The sequence below is a fragment of the Cyanistes caeruleus genome, chromosome 9, assembly GCF_971803275.1.
Source record: "Cyanistes caeruleus chromosome 9, bCyaCae1.hap1.1, whole genome shotgun sequence".
Taxonomy (NCBI): Eukaryota; Metazoa; Chordata; class Aves; order Passeriformes; family Paridae; genus Cyanistes; species Cyanistes caeruleus.
This window is the reverse complement of record NC_141709.1, coordinates 12,083,481-12,103,300: the sequence shown is the minus strand read 5'-3', so window position 1 is coordinate 12,103,300 and position 19,820 is coordinate 12,083,481. Positions and strand designations below refer to the sequence as shown.

Here is a 19,820-nt window from a genome sequence, read left to right as displayed (position 1 = left end):
CGGCCCTGCGAGCTCGGGCTGTTTAAATGAAGCCTCGAGTGCTGATTGGCGGACGGGCGAGAGGGCGGGTTGGAACGGGAGCGAGCCGCGCTAGGATTGGCTGAGAGGCGAGGAGGCGGGACTAGTGGGCGCGGCCCTCGCGGGGATTGGCGGAGCCCTGGGTTTGAATGCGCGAGCGGCGGTTGGCAGTGCTGCCTGTACGGGGCTGCCGCTCCGCGCCTGCCCGACCATGGCCGCGGGCTCCGTCACCGCAGCGGCGCGGGGGGACGCCAACAAGCCTTCCCGGCGGCGCTGGGTCCCGCGGGGTGGCGAGGAGGACGCGGATGAGGAATCCGCTGTGCTGGTCCTGAGCTACTTTTCCCGGCCCCCCTTCCTCAGCTTCGGCCGCCTGCGTGTGGGCGCCTCCCGTACGCGTCTGTTGGGCATCGACAACCCCAACGAGGATGATGCCGAGGTGGTCATCGATCGCTTTCCGGCCGCTGCCAGGGGCTTCAGCATCGAGCACCGCCGCTTCTTTGTGGAGGTACGGCGTGGGGACACGCCAGGGGACGGCTGGGAACTCTGGCGGCCGCAGGGCCGGGGGGCGAGGGAGGAGCTGCGCTGGCCGCGGCGTGGGCCTGCCCGGAGGCTGCCTCCAGTCACCGGGATGTGCGGCGGCCGCGGTCCCCAGAGCTGTGGCCCCGGTGAGGGCGGTGCGTGTTGGTTGTGTCTCGCGGTTCGCCACGAAGGGCGGCAGCAGCTGGGGATGGCGGGCTTGGGCCGCTTAGGCTAGGGGCTGTCAACGCTGCGAAAGCGCTACAACCTGGTTCAACAGAGAGGTGTTTACAGTGAGGACAAAAAAATAAAATTAAATTAGCTGTTCCTTAGGAATGTTGTTTAAAAGATAGAGGCCTGTCAAAAAGTTTCAGGGCGTATGTTAAGGAAAAGGGCTGAGGGAAGAGGATGCTAGTTCACTATTCTGCACGTTGCTTAGTTGACACAACAGAGAGCAAGTCATGCTTAAAATAGTATTAAACATTTATGATACCTAAGGAAATGCAAACTGTGGGTATTCTAGTCAATATCAGTTTTTAAAAGAACGGTTTAAACGAACATACATCTACAATTATCCAGAATTATCCAACTGTCCAGAATGTTTGTGAGAGAGGAAGAAACACTCTGGACATCTCTTGCAACAATGGGCTTATAGAACCAGGGTAAAGTCTCACTGCAAAGTGCTTGAATAATATGTTCCTCTAGGAACATATGAATGGAATAGAATAGAAATGAATGAATAGAATAATGAATAGAAAGCTTTACTTCCTTGATAATTTGCAGTGTCTTACTTTTTTTCAAGACACTTGTATGTCAGATTTGACTTTAAAAATTGACACTTATATTTGGGATCAGCTAAGGTCCTAAGTTAATCAGCCTCTGATTATTTGTCCCACCATAATTTTCTCAAAATTACTCTAGAAGACTTATTTGGTTAATATGTACAAAAAATTATGTAATTTCTTCTACTCAACTTTACTTAAGCCTTCTCCTGTGTGTTATATTTGTATGTATTCTTTTTTGTTTTCCACCGTAGTTTGATTCAGAGGTATGCAACCTTTTAGTAAATCAACATTTTTGATAGGGGTTGCTTAAATTTACATGTCAAAGAGGGAAAACTGAATTTAAGCATTTAACAATTTTTTATCATTTCATGTTGTCATAATAAATATTACTTCTATATACTGCTCGTTGTTTGGTTGATTACTGGATCTTCAACATTACCTAAGTGTACCTAAATGCTAGATATTAAATATTTCTTTTCCTCCAATAGTCAGGACAAAGAATATTTGTTTCTGTCACATGGACACCAGTAGAAGAAGGAAAAATCAGAGAACTGGTGACTTTTGTTGTTAATGACGTCATAAAACATCAAGCTGTGCTCCTGGGTGCTGCTGAGCAGCCCCCAAAGAAAAAGGTGAGTGTGTGTTTGTTGTATCTTAATTCTGTATCTTTGGCATCTCTGATATTGTTTTTATTACTAGAAAATTCAGCAAAGGACAACTATAAAATAATAAATGATGCTATGGAAATGCCCATTGTCCTCAACTTTTTTTTTAATTGGGTTGGAAAGTAGGTACTAATAAACTACAGCTTAAAGAGTAAAACTGAAACAAGACCAAATAAATAGTTTTCAAGCCTGAAAATAAGATATTGTGAATTTTTGATCAGGAGTTCTTTTTATAGTTTTATAAAACTTTGAATGGGTATGCTAATAATGCTTACTTTTACATGTAGAAGAATTTAGAAAGCTAGGACACTAACTTTTATCTATGGTTCTTTTTCAGAAGAGTCTTTGGGATACATTAAAAAAGAAGAACTCTTCAGGAACATCTGCAATAGACATTAAGAAGAGTACTTCAGAAAATAAAAATGTTAATAGAACATTTCGAGTTTCTCAGAAGGTGGAGAGACTTAGAAGTCCCCTTCAGTCATGTGAGAATCAGAACACGGTGCAGAATAGTATATCCCAAGGAAATGACCCTCTTGCTGGCACAGAAAATCTGCTGCCTCCATCTCCTATTGCACCAGTGCTGGAGGAGCATGGCAACACTGTTCACACGCCACTTGCCCTGAGAAGGTCTACTACGTTTGGGGATATTGATGCCTCTGGAAATGAGGAGTTGTTGTCCAAGATTGATATCTGTAACATCAATAAGTGTGTTACTGAGCACAATCAATTGCAACCTGAAAGTGCCTCCAGTTGTGCTGGATTAGCACAGTTGCCAATTTCAAATGATGGCGGAGTTCTTAATTTTACACTCTCACCATTTTCCACTCAGGAACACTCAGCCTCTGCACCTGTTTTAAGTACAAGGAGAATTTTGAGTCCAGATGCTTTTGTAAGTGGCAATTATCAAGTGGATATAGATGTCATAGAACAGCCTTTTCCAATTCTGTCACCTGATCAATTTGTGAAGGACAGTTTGTCAGATAAGCCATCAAAGACTCCTAAGCCTGAGGAAGCATTAGTATCGTCCACCTCAGAAACTTGTGTTGTTAAGAGATTTCTGCCCTCAAAATGGAGTAAAGATGAAGGTGTAGAGACAGAAACACATATTCACATAGAAAATAGCTTAAATGAAGTGTTTGAGCTGCATAATGTAAAATCACAGGCATTTGATTGTGATAAACGCAAGGAAGATCACTGCAGTTTTCCTTCTGCAGAGGAACTTCAGACCAACAGTCCCCCTCAGAGGAAGCAAACAAAAAAGCGCCCAATTCTTTCTGTCACTGTCATAAAAAGGAAGCCTAGTGCTACTGAAGAAACAAGAACAGAAACCCACCAACCAAAATCTAAAAAATGCCTTAATAAAGCAATACTTGGATGTGTTAATGTGGTGCATGGACATATGGAAGCAGAAACATCTAAATACCTTCCAGTTATAGCTCCCATTTCATCTGAAAAGAAGTGTCACAATGACAATGTAAACTCATCTACTGGATCAACTTTGTGTCGTAAGAGGAAAAGTGAAACATACGTAGGAAACAGTACAGTTGCAGTGCATGTGGAAGAAGTGGAAAGAAAAAGAGCTCTTACCTCTAGCATGGACAATAAAACACACAGGGCCAGACAACCATCAGCCTGCAAATCCATGAGTGGAGAGACAGTAGGGCAGAGAAAGAAAGCTGGTGAGCCGTGTTTCCTTTATCATTTTCTGAAAGATGCCTTTGATTAGGAAATGTGTATAGCAACTGGACTGTCTAGCAACAGTTCAGTCTAGCAATATTTCATATCTCTGAAATGTGAATGTTTTCAATTTGTTAGGTATCTGTTTTAAAAAAACTGAAAACTAGGTTAGAGTTTTGGTTATGTAATTGGCTTCAAATTTGCTTTATTCCTGTGTAAATTTGTTAATGACAATAATAGGTAAAGTATCTAACAGCTCTTGAGCAGAGACCTTGGTATGTAAATCAAATTTTCTGGAAACTTACTGCACAAGATTTGTCACATGTACATTTACATTGTGAATGTTTGCCTTCAGTGCTGTTGTCACATATTTTCAGAAGTAGAATTGTGAAGGCTGGAAAAGACCTCTTGGAAGATTGAGTCCAACCACTAACTTGGCACCTCCATGTTCACCACTAAACCATAACCCCAGGTGCCACTCCATGCACATTTTCAACACTTTTAGGAATGGTGATTCCACCGCTTTCCTGGGCAGCCTGTGATAATTTCTAACTACCCTTCCAGTGAAAAAGTTCCTAAGTCTTTTTCATTCTACCTGCTTTTTACTGTCTATGATTAACTTGTTGTTAGCCTTGTGTAGTTCTCTCTGCCTTACTGTTTGCTGATACTTTGTTGCTTGAAAATCAGAAAATGCTGACAGCTTGCATTTCCATTTATTTTGGGTTTTCTAACTGTTCTAACCCCAAATACGCTCTGGAATGTCAAAGGAATGAGGATCTGGGACTTAAAGATGAATTTAATTTGCAAAATTTAACTACCAGGAAAATTCATTGTGACTTTCAGGTCAAAATAGCACATGCCGCTTTCTTCAGTAAAATGATCTGTTCTGTGATCTGGATTTGATTTGGGGCTTTCAGTAATGCACTTCAATGTCCGGCTTTTTAAGATGATCTGCATAAAAACAACGTATTTTGAAATTGAAAGAATTGATATGCAGCAGGAAAAAGTGTTATCTACCAGGTTATTTCTGTTAATCCATTAGGATAAATCTAGAGGGGCTGGACAAGGGCAGAATAGAGGGTAACAATCCCCTCCCTTGACCTCTGGCCACCCCTCTTTTGATGCAGCTCAGGATTCAGTTGGCCTTGGCTCTGAGTGCACATTGTTGGCTCGTGTCCAGCTTTTCATACACCAGAATCCCTAAGTCCTCCTCTGCAGGGCTGCTCTCTCTGAGTTCTTCTCCCAGTTTGTTGTGTCACGTGCACAGCTCAGCTTTGTGTCACCTGCAGACATGCCAAGGGTGTGCTCGATCTCTGTCACTGTAATTGATAAAGTATTAAAGAGCACCAGTCTCAAGACAGATCCCTGAGGGACACCCCTCATCACCAGCCTTCACTTGGGCACACAGCCATGGACCACAAGTCTTTGGCTGCAATTCCATATCCTCCCAATGGTACACCCTCCAAATCCATATCTCTCCAATGTGGAGATGGAAGTGCCATGTGGGTCTGTGTGGAAGGCTTTACAGAACTCAAGGTAGATGACATCAGTCAGTTCCCCTTGTGGACTGTGTCAGCCACTCTGCTACAGAATGCCACCAGACAGGTCAGGGACAATTTGCCCTTGATAAATCCATGCTCACTGTCTTGAATCACCTCCTTGTCTTACATGTGCTTTAACATCCTTTTCATGAGGACCTGTTCCATGATATTCCCAGGCACAAAAGTGGGGCTCACTAGTCTGTAGTTCCCTGCATCCAGACATCTTCCTTCCTCCCCTTTTTAAATCATTGATATCTTTTGAATGGTTCATGGGGAATTACTCTAGTTCTGTACTTTAAAATGATATGCACTTTAATACATTAACTTTCACTGATGTATTTGCTGTTGATATTTGTGTGTTAATGCTTGTAGGTTCTTCACTTCAGAAGGCATCTAAACCTACCAAGAGAATTACTAAATCTGTCCCTGGATTGGCCCAGTCACAGCTGACATTTGTGAAACCACTGAAAACAGGTAGGCAGATTCATGGTGTTTGGTAAAATACTGAACAATATGTTACAACTGGTGTATTGCTGGTGTCAGGTAAGACCTAACAGGTTAGAGCTGACAGGAAGTAGAAGATAGTACCTGAAATGAATCAATTCAATCTAGCAGAAAACTATATGTAATCTGTTGTGATCTGTTTTGTCTACTTATAAGAAAATTGATTGCAGCATATGATCAGCTAAAAGTAAATGTTACTTTTTTTTCAAATTGGCCTGTAAGTTTAAAATTACAGTTCTGCTCCCAACTTACTGATGGCTATTAGTTAAATACCATATCAGTTATCTTCCATATCTGATAACATTTTAAGGCAACACCAGAATACCTCAGAAGAGAAAGTTTCTTCCCAACAAGATAGAAATTTTGCAGTTAAGAGTACTGAGTTGATCTGATCAGAAAAATGCATCTATGAAATGGTTCTTCCTGGTTCTTCCAGTTCAGTTTGGGCTTGCCCCATTGCAAATGGCCTGGGTATCTTGTCTTAGTTCTAGGGCTGTAACAACTCAAGCCATGTTTTGTGGCTGAAATTTATTTACTAGTCCCTGCCAGTCACTGAAGATTTTAACAGTCTGCTATTTTCAGTTACGGTGCTAAATGGAGCTAAATTAAAACATCAGTCCTTTCCACAGTGAAATGTATATTGGTTATCAAACATTTCAAGAACTGCAAAGATAAGTTTTTTGTTGTTTTGTTTTTGTTTTTAAGTCATCCCTAGGCACCCAATGCCTTTTGCTGCTAAAAACATGTTCTATGATGAACGGTGGAAAGAGAAGCAGCAACGAGGTTTCACCTGGTGGTTAAATTTTGTACTTACCCCAGATGACTTCAATGTAAAAACAAATACCTCACAAGGTAAGAGTTACAATAATTTTGTCTTCTCATTTTCTTAGGCTTTATATAATATACTTTATTAACACTAATGAGTAGTAGTACTCATTTAACACTAAACCTTTTTAGGGTCACGTTGTCATGTTTTCTACCTTCTGGTAAGTGTGGATGGCTCAGTAGCTCATTGCAAGCACAGCACACCACACCTCTGCATGAGGAGGGTGGTCTGCAACAAGAATGCACTGGAATACGTGGTCGTGGCACTCCGCACTAGGTGGCAAGAGGGGAATCCCCACCTGCTGGAAAATATAGCTGGCACTTTACTAAAAGGATAACCTACTTTTTGCTCTATCTTTAGCTTCATTTGAAAAATCCGAGGATGGAACCATTAATCTTGAAACTGAATTCCTAGCACTGCTCACTTATGAAATAAGTGTTCTTATATTTAATAGTTGACTGCTATTCTTGTACTTGACAACATATGTATAGTGCAACAGCTGACAAGTTTTCTGAAGGATAAATCATCAGTCAGAATAAAAATAACAAAATGTCAGCTTAAAGAAGGGAAAAAATAAATGAGGAATAATGAGAAATAAATGTAAAAAAAATATTTGAGATGTAAATATGTGCTTTTTCTGCATGTTTAAACAGTAAATGCAACTGCTCTTATCTTGGGGGAAGAGAACCATCACAAAATGAGCCTTCCTAAGGCACCCACGAAAGATGAGGCATCTCTAAAAGCATACACAGCTCGCCGTAAGCTGAATAGGCTGCGGCGCAAGGCCTGCCGCCTGTTCACCTCCGAAACCATGGTCAAAGCCATCCAGAAACTTGAGGTGGAGATCGAAAGCAGGCGCCTGCTCGTCCGCAGGGACAGGCATCTCTGGAAAGACATAGGTAAGAGGACTGAAACCTGGAATTCTCTCCTCTTATAAGGAGAAAAAGGGTTATTCACACACTGAGTTTGTTTAATCTAAAACTGGTTAATAGAAATTTTTGCATTAATATGAAATGTTTGCTGGATGTAATATTAAAAGATGCTCTCTTGCAGGAGAAAGGCAGAAAGTCCTTAATTGGCTTTTATCTTACAACCCATTATGGCTGCGTATCGGTCTGGAGGTAAGTGGGCTGTCTATAGTCTGTAGACTAAGTTTAAATGACACATAGCATTTTTTTAGTAGAGGTTGTTTTGGGTTTCTTTTTACTTTCTGTCATACTAATTCAGGTAAGTTCAATTTAGTTATAGCATAATGCATGTATTTTAAATTGTTACAACATACTTGCTTTAAAGCAGTGATTACCTTATTGAGAAGGAAAATATTTAATCAAGTACAGTGGAAGTTAATTCCATGACCAATAACACAAAAGTGTTTCACTAGCTGTTTCATTTTACTAAACTGGAGAAGAATATCATTGTCTAAAGGAAGTTCCTGATTGATTTCTCAGACATAGATGATCGTACATGTTTTGAAATGAGATTAGATCTTCTGAAATTTCCTTTGTCTTTACCTTTCAGGGACTCAATTGAAAACTGTTGGATATTTAGAAATCAATTGCCATTTGTTATTTTAGAAATTCAATAATATATATGGTTCAAAAAAAATCACATGGTATTTAAGGTAGCTTTTAATAGTTAATTCTGCTTTTTCTCCCTTCTTTCATATTAGACAATTTATGGAGAACTGATAGCTTTGGAGAGTAATAGTGATGTTATGGGTTTAGCAATATTTATCCTTAATCGCTTGCTGTGGAACCCTGACATTGCAGCTGAATACAGACATCCTGTCGTGCCCCACCTTTATCGGGAAGGTAACAACTACTTCCAAAATACTTTATTTGTAGCACTTGATTTTTAAACTATCACTTACTGATTTATATCATTTTAGGTCATGAAGAAGCTTTGTCAAAGTTCACACTGAAAAAGTTACTGCTGTTGGTTTGCTTTCTGGATTGTGCCAAACAGTCCAGAATGATTGACCATGACCCCTGCCTCTTTTGTAAGGATGCAGAGTTCAAGGTGAGATGTGATTTGATATCTCCCTCCAGTATTATCCTAAGACTCAGTGTAAAATTTTTTTATTGTTTTTAATCTGACAAGAGTTAAAGCTGTGTGTGACTTGCTAAAAATAATTTTAAAAAATAAGTAATTTTAAGAACTAGATAAGGAAATATGAAATGCAATTTGGGAGGTACAAAGGGGGAAAAATTGTATTCTGATTCACAAATATTGTAGTGTTAAGGGTTTTTTTTTGTTTTGTTTTTTTTTGAATCTTAGGCTAGCAAAGACCTTTTGCTTGCATTTTCCCGGGACTTCCTGAGTGGTGAAGGTGACCTTTCCCGCCATCTGTGTTTCTTAGGACTACCTGTCAGTCATATTCAAACTCCACTTGATGAATTTGATTTTGCTGTTACAAACCTGGCTGTGGACTTACAATGTGGCATCCGTCTTGTGTGCGTTGACACAGAATTCTATTGAAATATTTATTTTCTTTTATATAATACTTTCTGTGAACTCATCAGACACATTAAATCATGCAATTACCTTTGTTAGGAGAACAGTGGAGCTTCTGACCAAAAACTGGAGTCTTTCAAAACAGCTGAGAGTTCCTGCAGTAAGTCGGCTACAGAAGATACATAATGTTGATATTGTTCTCAATGTCCTTAAAGAGCGAGGAGTGCACTTGAAAGATGAAACTGGTAAGGCCAAGAAACCAGGTTTATTCTAAGTGCATCAGATAACTACTGCACATTTTAATCCCTTTTATTTGATAGGTGCTTCAATTGACTCCAGGGACATTGTGGATAGACACAGGGAACGAACATTGGCACTGCTGTGGAAAATCGTCTTTGCCTTCCAGGTACTATCCAATTGCTTATTTTGTTTGGAATTTGCTAGTTTCAAAGAGTAATAATGAAAAGACAACTCTTGCAGGAATATTTGATGTTTGTGAAAGCCTTTACTGATCAAATTTTAGACTGAAATGATTTGCTTTGTAGATTCAAAGTTCCATGTAAACTTTACTAAACTGCTAATTGTTCCCAACAATACAGCCTGGATAGTGTTTTAACTGTGCTTTTTCTTACACATTCATTCAAGTTTTTGCAAAAAAAACAAACATCTGAATTTATGCTGAATAGTAGCAGAATTGATACTTAAAAGTAAAATAATGTTGATCTCAAACTGCAGGTAGACTCTTAGTAACTGAAAAGGACATTTGGAGGTTACACTGATGAGACAATTATAGAGTAGTCTGAAGCTTTATCTCTTCTACTTTTTCATCCTTTTATCTGAAACCATCAGTGAAACATTCTTGAAATAAGAATGAAGATTTCTAACTGCAATGACATTACAAAAGTTAGTAGAGGAAGTAAAAATAGTTTTCTTAAGACTGTTTTAATAGCTAACTTTAGTCAGAGGATATTTTAAAAATAAGTGTCCAACTGACAAATCCAGTTGGAAGGAACATAATGTATGAAAGGCAGAATAAGGTAAAAGTTGAGGTGGAATTTCACCACTAAGTAGTCAGGAATGTAAGTGCAATTAAGTATATATAAAGCAAGAATATTAAAGACTTCAGCCACAGAACTATCGCTAAGATAGGACAATATAATAAAAATCAAGGGTAATTATTTTCTTTCTTAAATACTGTTACACTATTATGTAGTTAACTTCCTTCAGTTAGTTCTTCTGATGCATGTGTCACAGTTGCATTGCTTTTGATTGGAGAAATAACTTGAGTGAGTAGTGGCTTTATCCAAGCCCTGTGGATTCGCTGCTTGTTCTCCAACCAGCTCAAGTCCTTTTGGAATCCCTCAAAAGAGGAGGTTTGGTACATGGGCTCAGTGAACTGCAGACAGGACTCTAATTGTTTCCTCAATGCACAGCACATTGAAATTACACAGGGAACTTCCCTATCTCTCCCAGCTATTAACTAATGCAGTAAGTCTTTTACACACAACAGTGGGAAGGTTAGCTTTAGGGTTTTTTTTCTGCCATCACTGCTGGCAAGTCCAGATTGTCTACTACTGGTTGTGTGGCAGGTACTGCTAAGAAGTGATTGGAGATTCTCTTCAAAATGCCATGTCTAAAGCTCTGCATCCAGCAGCAGTAATGCAGGACATGTCAGACTGTTGACATGTCCATTTTTTTTTTCTTCCTAACAGGTCGATGTTTTTCTGAATGTGGAACATTTAAAAGAAGAAATTGAGTTTTTGAAGAGCACACACAAGAGAAAAGCACTATTGGGTGCTGTCAAGACTTTTCCAAATTATTTTAGAGTACAGGAAGACAGTAGTAACTTCTCATCTCAGACTTACAGTGAAAATGTGAAGCTGCTGATGGCATGGGTTAATGCTGTTTGTAGATTTTACAATATCAAGGTAAATAGTTTTGTGTACGCTTCCACAAGTACGCCCTATGCCGTTGTAATTCTTTACAGAGCAGAGTTCTTCAAACCATTGAATATGTAGTAGAAGCCAGTTGTAATTATTTGTAAATATTCTTTTGGACTTCGTTAAATCTGATTTGAAATAATCATTGCTCTGTGAGTTTAGCTGCACCTCTCTTTTTAAACAAATCTGAGAAAAAAATTTTCTCTTCCATTTTAGTCTTGTGCATAAAAATGCTTTTTAAAAACAGCATTTTTTGCTGGAATGGAAATTGTGGATTTTTACTAAGCTTTCATTTGTATTTGTGCATAGAATTTCCATGAGAATTAAGCTAGTTGTTTGGATAAGGTCAGTTCATCTCCTGAGAGATGCTGGTTTAGAAGGGATATGTTTGCTCATTCCAAGAAGGGAAGCCCTCATCAGATACCTGACGGTGGTCAGAATACAGTAGTGGCTGCTAGTCTTTCTGAAGGATAAAACCGAGCTCTTAGGACTGATGCAAATTCAGAACTTATTTCTGTGTTGAAAACCTAGTGTAAAGGTACATATAGAAGTTTATTTGGGATCCTGTAGAAAGATTGCTTCATAAATGTTTCCCTTATAGATTGACTGTATAATGACTCAACACCTCTTTTGTTTCTGGGCTTTCACAGCTGTATGTCACTGTACAGTAAATGCTCAAAGGAAGTACTAGCTACCTAATTTTTTTTTTTGTTAAAAAATATTTTGTACTTGGTCACATTTAAAGGTACAAGAGAAGAAATTCTATATCTAGTTTATACCAATTGACTAGAATTTAAGGAATTTGTATTTTATTTTATTTAACAGGTGGAAAACTTCACAGTGTGTTTCTCAGATGGCAGAGTATTATGTCATTTGATTCATCACTATCACCCCTGCTACATGCCTTTGGAAGCTGTGTGCCAACGAACAACTCAAACTGTAGAATGTTCAAGAACTGTTACAGTGGGACTAAACTCTTCATCCTCATCTGAGTCTGACACTTCTCTAAATGTTGTAGAAGAAATGTCTGATCAAAGTGAGTTATTTGATGTACAGAAGTTTATGTTAAAATCTATTTCTTTGCACAATTTCACTTGACTAATATTTTGCCTTTACAAAGCTGTAACTCCCTCAGTCCTATACAAGGAACTCTTGGACAATGAAAAGCAAAACTTCCAGCTGATCAATGCTGCAGTTGCTGACCTAGGTGGGATACCAGCAATGATTCATCACACAGACATGTCAAATACAATTCCTGATGAGAAGGTAAAATGCCTTTAGAGTTGATATAAACATGTTCTGCCCTCATGTGAATATGTCCTGCTCTTTTGTACAGCCCTTACCCTGCTGTATTCTGTGTTTCTGTAGGTTGTTATCACCTACTTGTCATTTCTGTGTTCACGGCTTCTTGATCTTCGCCAAGAAACTCGAGCTGCACGATTAATTCAGGCTGCTTGGAGGAACTACAGGCTGAAAAGGCAACTGAAACTCTCTCAGGTACTCTTTGCTTGTGCAATATTCATAGCTTCTACATTAAGGAAAAAAAGGGAATACAAATGCAATAGAAAATACAGGTTTGTTGGACTAATATTGGCATTTAAATTGAGTACCATTTCTATCATCAAAATATGTGGCCTTCTTGGTGGTGTAATCTACTAAACTCCACTTTTCTTTTAGACTTCTGAAGTAATTACAGGTATTTAGAGGCTACTGCTCTTTTTTATGTGTCACCCCTTAAACTCTTCTCACAATATTTCAAATATAAAATAGTTGCACTGCATCCTTAAATCTAAAGGAGTAATTAATCCTATTCCTTAATGACTGTAAGGCGAGATGAGTAGTTAAACTTCTGCATGTACTTACTATTTTTGTTAAGCAACTAAGCTTCACCAATTTCTGTATCTTGATTTTCTGGTAGTTATGCCAGATTTAGTGAAGGTTTTAAAACTATGACACCTTAAGGCTGTTAAATGCCACCACTGTGTCTTGCTGACTTACATACTGATGTTACATATGGAACAGTGTTCAAGTGAAATATTCTGAGAATCTCCGGTGTAGAAAAAGGACAGAGGTTCTACTTAGGCTTTTTCATCTCCAGTTTCTTTACTGTATAGAATCTATACAACCTTAACGATGATGACAAAACATTCTCTTTATAACTCTTTTGAAATAACTAGTAGTAAAGATGCTGGTGGGGGGAAAGACTCAAAATCCTTTAAACATTGCAGGCATTATTCTTATTAATTAATCTTAAAATTGCTGTAGGTGGTTATTCAAATCAAAAATTTGAGTGAAAATTCCATAGCTAATGTTCAGTGGAAATTTATTCTTTGTAGGAAAGAGACAGAGCTGCTCGGATAATTCAAAAATCTGCAATGAATTTCTTGGCTCGCCGACATATCCTGAGAAAAGAGAATGCAGCCATTTTCATCCAGAAGCACTGGAGAGGATACTTGACCAGGAGGACTCTCTTCAATCTGGAAAAGGCAAAACTGGAGGAAGCCAGAAATAAATCTGCCACAGTCATTCAGGTAATACAATCTAAAGCAAGACTATACAGCAGGGAAACACCTTGAAACCTCTAAGAAAACGCCTTGTTAAGGACCATTTGTGCTGCTTGCAGCAGTTAATGCTTTGAAGAAATGTATTACTTTTTTATTATTTTCCCCCACCTCTGCTTTTGAGAAGTTTAGTAAGTTTTTCTTTCCAGGGAAAGAGGGTAGTATGCTATTAAATTAACAATTATTCCTTCTTGGTGAATATTTTGGAATACCATCATTAAAACGTGGAGCCTTTAAACAGTTAATATAAGGACTGATGAGATTGTGTTGGTTTTCTTCTTTGCAGCTGAACATTACTTAAGCTTTGAAAAAAAATTAAAATTACTCTTCTAGCATTAGGTTACCTGCAGTGAGCACTTTGAGAGTGGCAGACATGGCAATGGTAGTTTAGGCAGTTAATTCAGTTTCTCAAGATACTTTCACCACCATTACCCAAAGATAAATATTGCACTCCTAAGACTTTTTAGAATGGATATTAAAGAATTGCTGCTTTATCAGATATTGTGAAAGGGAATCTGCTATTGCCAGGGCAAATTTTCCCAGAATTTAAAATGCTTAAAAAACATTTAGCTTTTTAAATTTTTTTTTTTTTAACAGATTTCTGGATTTGACTTCCTAGGGATTAAGACCCAGAAATGAGCTCAGTTGGTTAGAGCATGGTGTCAATAATACCAAAGTCATGGTTTTGATCCTGGTATGGGCCATTCAGTCAAGTGTAAGACTTGATCCTTTTGGGTCCCTTCCAACTCAGAATGCTTTGTGGTTCGGATAAGTGTAGGAATAAGAAATCTTACTAAGTCCAAAGATGTCAGGCCTCATTCATGCTTAACTCAACATAGTATGAAAAAAATACTATTTTATTTTTTTTTTTGTACCTGCAGGCTTATTGGAGGAGATACTCTGCAAGGAAAAGATACTTACAGCTAAGACACTCTGTTATTTTTGTACAAGCAAGGATAAGGATGGTGAAGTCTGTTGCTTCATATAAACAACTTGTTTGGGCTACTGTTAAAATTCAGAGACATCTGCGAGCAACCAAGTTGGCAAAAATACATCAGCAAAGATACAGAATCCTAAAGTCTTCAGCAATTACTATTCAGTCTGCATTCAGAAGATGGAGAAAATACAAAATTCAACAGAAAATTAAAGCAGCTTTGGTGATTCAGAGTTATTTCCAAAAATGGCAATCTTCAAAATTGGCTAAGAGAAGGAGGGCTGCCATTGTCATACAGTCTTGGTACAGGATGCATAGAGACCTGAAGAAGTATCTACATGTTAAGCAAATCATTATCAAGATTCAGGCTTGGTACAGGGGTCAGCTGGCCAGACGTGTTTACCAGGAGCACAGGGCAAAAATAGTGACAATTCAGCAGTATTACAGAGCTTATAAATTGGGAAAAGCTGAGAGAGAGTCTTATTTGCAAAAGCGTGCAGCAGTGATAGTAATCCAAGCTGCTTTTAGACGCATGAAAGCACGAGAGCTGTACAGACAAGCAAAAGCAGTGCGTGTTATTCAGTCACTATGGAGAATGAAACAAGAGAGACAAAAATTCCTGCAGTTAAAAAAATCTGTTACTACATTGCAATCACACGTGAGAAAATACCAACAGGTAAAAAGATACAAAAAGATTAAAAATGCTGCTTCTGTAATTCAAACCCAGTATAAGACACACCTGGCCGCTAAAAAGGCAACTGCTGCTTTCCAAAAGGTACGCCGGGCTGCCATTGTTCTCCAGTCTGCCTACAGAGGGATGCAAGCCAGGAGACAGGCTCATATCCTGAGATCTGTGATCAAAGTTCAGTCCAGTTTCCGTGCTTATGTTGCCCGGAAGAGATTTAAAAACTTGAGAGATGCCACAGTGAAGATTCAAGCTTTTGCAAAGATGAGGCAAGTCCGTAAGCATTACTGTGCACTGAGGGAAGCAACAGTTTACGTCCAGCGAAGATACCGCTCTCAGAGACGTGCTCTTCAATTTAAAGAAGATTATAGGAAATTGAAGAGAGGTTGCATAAGAATTCAGGCTCTAGTTAGAGGCTATCTTGTCAGGAAACAAATACAAAGGTGGAGGGAGGCTGCAGTATTACTTCAGGCCTGCTACAGAATGAAAAAGGGCCGGCAAGAGTACTTGAACATCTGTAGTGCTGCCATTGTCATTCAACAACGTTATCGTGCCTGCAGAAAGACCCGGTGTCACAGGCAGGAGTTCTTGCAAGTCAGAAAAGCAGCTGTGTGCTTACAGGCAGCCTACAGGGGTTATAAAACACGCAAAAAGCTCAAACTTGAATGCAGAGCTGCTATTAAAATCCAGACTGCTTTTAGAGCTCATGCTGCACGAGTGAAAGACAAGGCAATGGTTCAGGCCTCCATTGTGATTCAGAGGTGGTACAGAAATTGTAAGGGTGGTAAGAGGCAAAGACTGAACTTCTTAATGACAAGAGCAGCAGTGCTTTCTTTACAAGCAGCTTTTCGTGGCTGGAAGGTGCGAAAGCAGATTCAAAGGCAGCATGTTGCTGCTACTAGAATACAGTCTACCTTCAGAAAATTCAGGGCTGTGAAGAAGTTCAGGCTTGTGAAGCATGCTGTGCTAACCATCCAAAGGCATTACAGAGCCAAAGTTCTAGGCCAGAGACAAAGGCAAGAATATGTTCAGCTGCAAAATGCTGCAGTGTGTCTTCAGGCATTATGGAGGGGAAAAGCTGTGAGAAAAAGGTATCAGAAGAAGCATCATCTTGCAATGATTATTCAGTCCTATTACAGAATGCACATAAATCAAGTAAAATACAAGAAACTAAGACAAGCCACTTTGGTGATTCAGAAATACTACAGAGCCTACTGTATGAAAAAATCCGAACGGGCAGTTTATCTAAAAACCAAGGCAGCTGTGTTAGCCTTGCAGTCTGCTTACCGTGGGATGACTGTGAGGAGACAACTGAACAAACTGAACAAAGCTGCTACAACTATACAAGCTGCCTTCAAATCTTACCTGGTCAAGAAGGAATACGAAAGACTTAGATCTGCAGCTATAGTCATTCAAAGGCGTTATCGTGCAGTTGTTCATGCTAAATGTCAAAGGCAGAGGTATTTGTCTTTAAAAAGAGTCACAGTCCAAGTGCAGGCGATTTACAGAGGTGTAAGAGTGAGGCGACAGGTTCAGCATATGCACCAAGCAGCTGTTTGCATCCAAGCCATGTTTAAGATGTATTGCATGAGCATAAAATATCGGTCAATGAGAATGGCAGCAATACGAATTCAAAGGCAATACAGAGCATTTCGTTTAGGTAAAGTACAATGCAAAAAGTACTTGGAACTGAAAAAGTCTGTTATTATCCTCCAGGCTGCTTGCAGAGGCATGAAAGTCCGACAAGACTTAAAAACTATGCACCAGTCAGCAGCAATAATCCAGTCCTATTATCGGATGTACAGACAACAGAGGGATTTTAGAAAGTTGTTGCTAGCAACAAGGCAGATTCAGCAGTGGTTCCGTGCTTGTAAGGAGAGAGATGCACAAGTTCACAACTACATGATTTTGAAAAATGTTGTACTACGCCTCCAGGCTGCATTCCGTGGTATGAAAACAAGAAGACTCATCAGAACCATGAATGAATCGGCTGTGATTATTCAAAGAAAGTTTAGAACTTTCCTTGAAAGAAAACGTTTTCTTTCCATTAAGTCAGCTGCTGTTGTAATTCAGAGAAAATACAGAGCAACAAAGCTAGCAAATATTCAGCGTCAAAAATATCTCTCTCTCCTTAATGGTGCTGTTATCATACAGTCTGCTTATAGAGGATTTGTGGTAAGGAAAAAAATGCAGCAAATGCATCAAGCTGCTACAGTTATTCAAGCAATGTTAAGAATGCGTAAAATTTACAATTCTTATCAAACACTCAGGCTTGCTTCAGTAATCATACAGCAACGTTATCGAGCTTACAGGGAAGGGAAGCGTGAGAGGGAAAAGTACTTAAAACTGTACAATTCTGTTTTAGTTCTTCAAGCTGTCTACAGAGGAATGAAAACAAGATGCTTCCTGAAGAGACAATGTGAGGCAGCACTTACAATACAGAGAAACTACCGAATGTATAGGCAGTACTGTCATTACAGAAGAGTTCAGTGGGCAGCCCTGCTAATACAGAGGAGGTACAGAGCCCACAGGCTCAGGAAAATTGCTGTAGAGCATTACACTTCATTAAAGAAAGCAGCAGCTTGCATCCAGAGGGCTTTTCGACACATGCGAGCAAGAAAACAATGGCAGGAAATGCACCATGCTGCAACTGTGGTTCAGAAAAACTTTAAAGCCTTCAGAGAGCGTCAGAGATATCTCTCTCTTAAAGCAGCTACTCTTGTCTTTCAGAGACGGTACCGAGCTTTGGCTCTGGCAAAGCAGCATGCTTTGGAATATCACTGTCTCTGCAGAGCAGCTATTCGCATCCAGGCTGTGTACAGAGGTGTCAGGGTGAGGAGGAGTCTCAAGCACATGCATTCAGCTGCCAGCACAATACAGGCAGCCTACAGAATGCTCAGGGATAGAAGGGCCTATCACAATATGAGAATTGCAGCTGTGGTTATACAGAACTATTCTCGATCCTATTTGAAAGGAAAGAACCAACGCAAGAAGTATCTGACAATGAAGAATTCTGTTCTTGTTATTCAAGCAGCATACAGAGGAATGAAGGCACGGCAGGAACTGAAACTCCTGCATGTTTCAGCAGTTGTAATACAGTCCAACTATCGCATGTATGTACAACGTAGGTGTTACAAACAGCTGTGCTGGGCTGCCACAGTTACACAGCAGAGGTTCAGAGCCAAAATGGCAAGAGAAGCTGCCATGAGAAATTATGCAGATATAAGAAAGGCTGTCGTTTGCCTTCAAGCTGCTTTTCGTGCTAGGAAAGCCAGGGAGTTATATAAAGCCCATGCTGCTGCACGGCGCATTCAATCATTCTTACGAATGTGCGTGGAGAGGAGATACTTTCTTGCACAGAAATCAGCAGCAGTAATGATCCAGTCCATGTACCGACGCCAAAGAGCACAGACTCGCTATACACTGATCCGGAGCTCAGCAGTTGCTGTTCAGAGGTGGTACAGACGGTGTCTCAGGGCTCGTTCACAGAGGGCAGAATACTTGGCTCAAAGACGAGCAATAGTCGTTATTCAGTCTGCCTTCCGAGCTATGAAAGCAAGAAAAACAGCAAGGCAACTACGAGCCGCAAGAAAGATTCAGTCTTTTCTTCAGATGGCTCTGCAGCGTAGAAAATACATCCAACTCAGAGCAGCAGCTGTTACATTGCAATCCTATTACTTAATGCATAAATGTAAATCACAGTATATGAACTATAAAAGAGCAGCAGTTGTCCTGCAGTGGCACTACCGATCCCACCTGACTGTGAAGCACCAGAGAATGACTTACTTACAAACCCGGAGGAACATTATCCTTGTGCAGGCCACAGTCAGAGGATACATTGAAAGGAAGAGGTTTCACAAAATGAAAGAAAGCACAATTAAAATTCAGGTACTTCTGAATTAATAGTACGGGGATTTGAGTGTTTTGTTGTTCATATTATTGGTTTTAAAGACTTACTGTTCTTGAAAACTACAGTTTAAAGCTAAAGGAGAATCAGTTTCTGAAGTGTATTACAGGGCAGATGTATAAAGCTCACTACCACAGTACACAGAAATAAGGTTCTTTAGGACAACTGAATTTCACTTCTAAATACTAGTGTGTTGATGAGGGTTTTCTTTGATGGGAAAATGAATGAAAGCTGTCTTGATGTATTACTGTATGAGAGGGCACTGGTATAAAGTGGGTATACTGGGTATAAAGTGACATAAATGGCAAAAAAAATGATTGCTACATTTTTAAGGACTCATGTTTAGAAAAGTGTGAGTAAATCAATCATGTTAGTCCTCCTAGGTTTACTAATTGGCCCTAGACTAATTGAAGTGCCTAACTAAAATTTTAAAGAGGAATTTAAGAAGGGAAATTCCCCCAAATCAAGGAAGAAAGGGAAATAAATTGTCTCTCATAAAAATTTGTGGCCCTGAGAAGCCTGATCTAATGGATATCCCTGCCAATGTTTGGTGGGTTGGAGCTAGACCATCTTTAAAAGTCCCTTCCAACCCAAACCATTCTAGGATTCTACAAGAATTTCTTAGTTTGGTTTTACTCTCTTGTTGGAGACCACAAGCTATACTTAACTGATTGAAAGCAGATATGCTTTCCTTACCTCCATGTTTTGGGGAGATTGGTAGCTGCTTAGTTATTCTATGAGTGTTTAACTTGTATATCCTGAACAATATAAGGATGGTTACTTTCCTTAAAAGGTAGAAAAAAG

At 39.5% G+C, this 19,820-nt stretch overlaps 1 protein-coding gene across 2 annotated transcripts in view; it reads left to right on the top strand.

Moving 5' to 3' along the window:
- Positions 1 to 71: 71 nt before the first annotated feature.
- Positions 72 to 19,820, top strand: part of ASPM (assembly factor for spindle microtubules) — a 29,388-nt gene continuing 9,639 nt past the window's right edge. For both annotated transcript variants that reach the window (XM_086842805.1, XM_086842804.1), the window contains exons 1-18: positions 72 to 523; positions 1,808 to 1,951; positions 2,322 to 3,666; positions 5,578 to 5,679; positions 6,415 to 6,561; positions 7,189 to 7,434; positions 7,589 to 7,656; positions 8,205 to 8,346; positions 8,424 to 8,554; positions 8,813 to 8,988; positions 9,089 to 9,234; positions 9,310 to 9,395; positions 10,702 to 10,917; positions 11,755 to 11,965; positions 12,050 to 12,195; positions 12,298 to 12,426; positions 13,266 to 13,460; positions 14,372 to 18,997. In XM_086842805.1, coding sequence (XP_086698931.1) covers positions 230 to 523; positions 1,808 to 1,951; positions 2,322 to 3,666; positions 5,578 to 5,679; positions 6,415 to 6,561; positions 7,189 to 7,434; positions 7,589 to 7,656; positions 8,205 to 8,346; positions 8,424 to 8,554; positions 8,813 to 8,988; positions 9,089 to 9,234; positions 9,310 to 9,395; positions 10,702 to 10,917; positions 11,755 to 11,965; positions 12,050 to 12,195; positions 12,298 to 12,426; positions 13,266 to 13,460; positions 14,372 to 18,997 — 8,550 coding nt within the window. In that variant the 5' untranslated portion in view covers positions 72 to 229. The remainder of the gene's footprint in view (positions 524 to 1,807; positions 1,952 to 2,321; positions 3,667 to 5,577; positions 5,680 to 6,414; positions 6,562 to 7,188; positions 7,435 to 7,588; positions 7,657 to 8,204; positions 8,347 to 8,423; positions 8,555 to 8,812; positions 8,989 to 9,088; positions 9,235 to 9,309; positions 9,396 to 10,701; positions 10,918 to 11,754; positions 11,966 to 12,049; positions 12,196 to 12,297; positions 12,427 to 13,265; positions 13,461 to 14,371; positions 18,998 to 19,820) is intronic.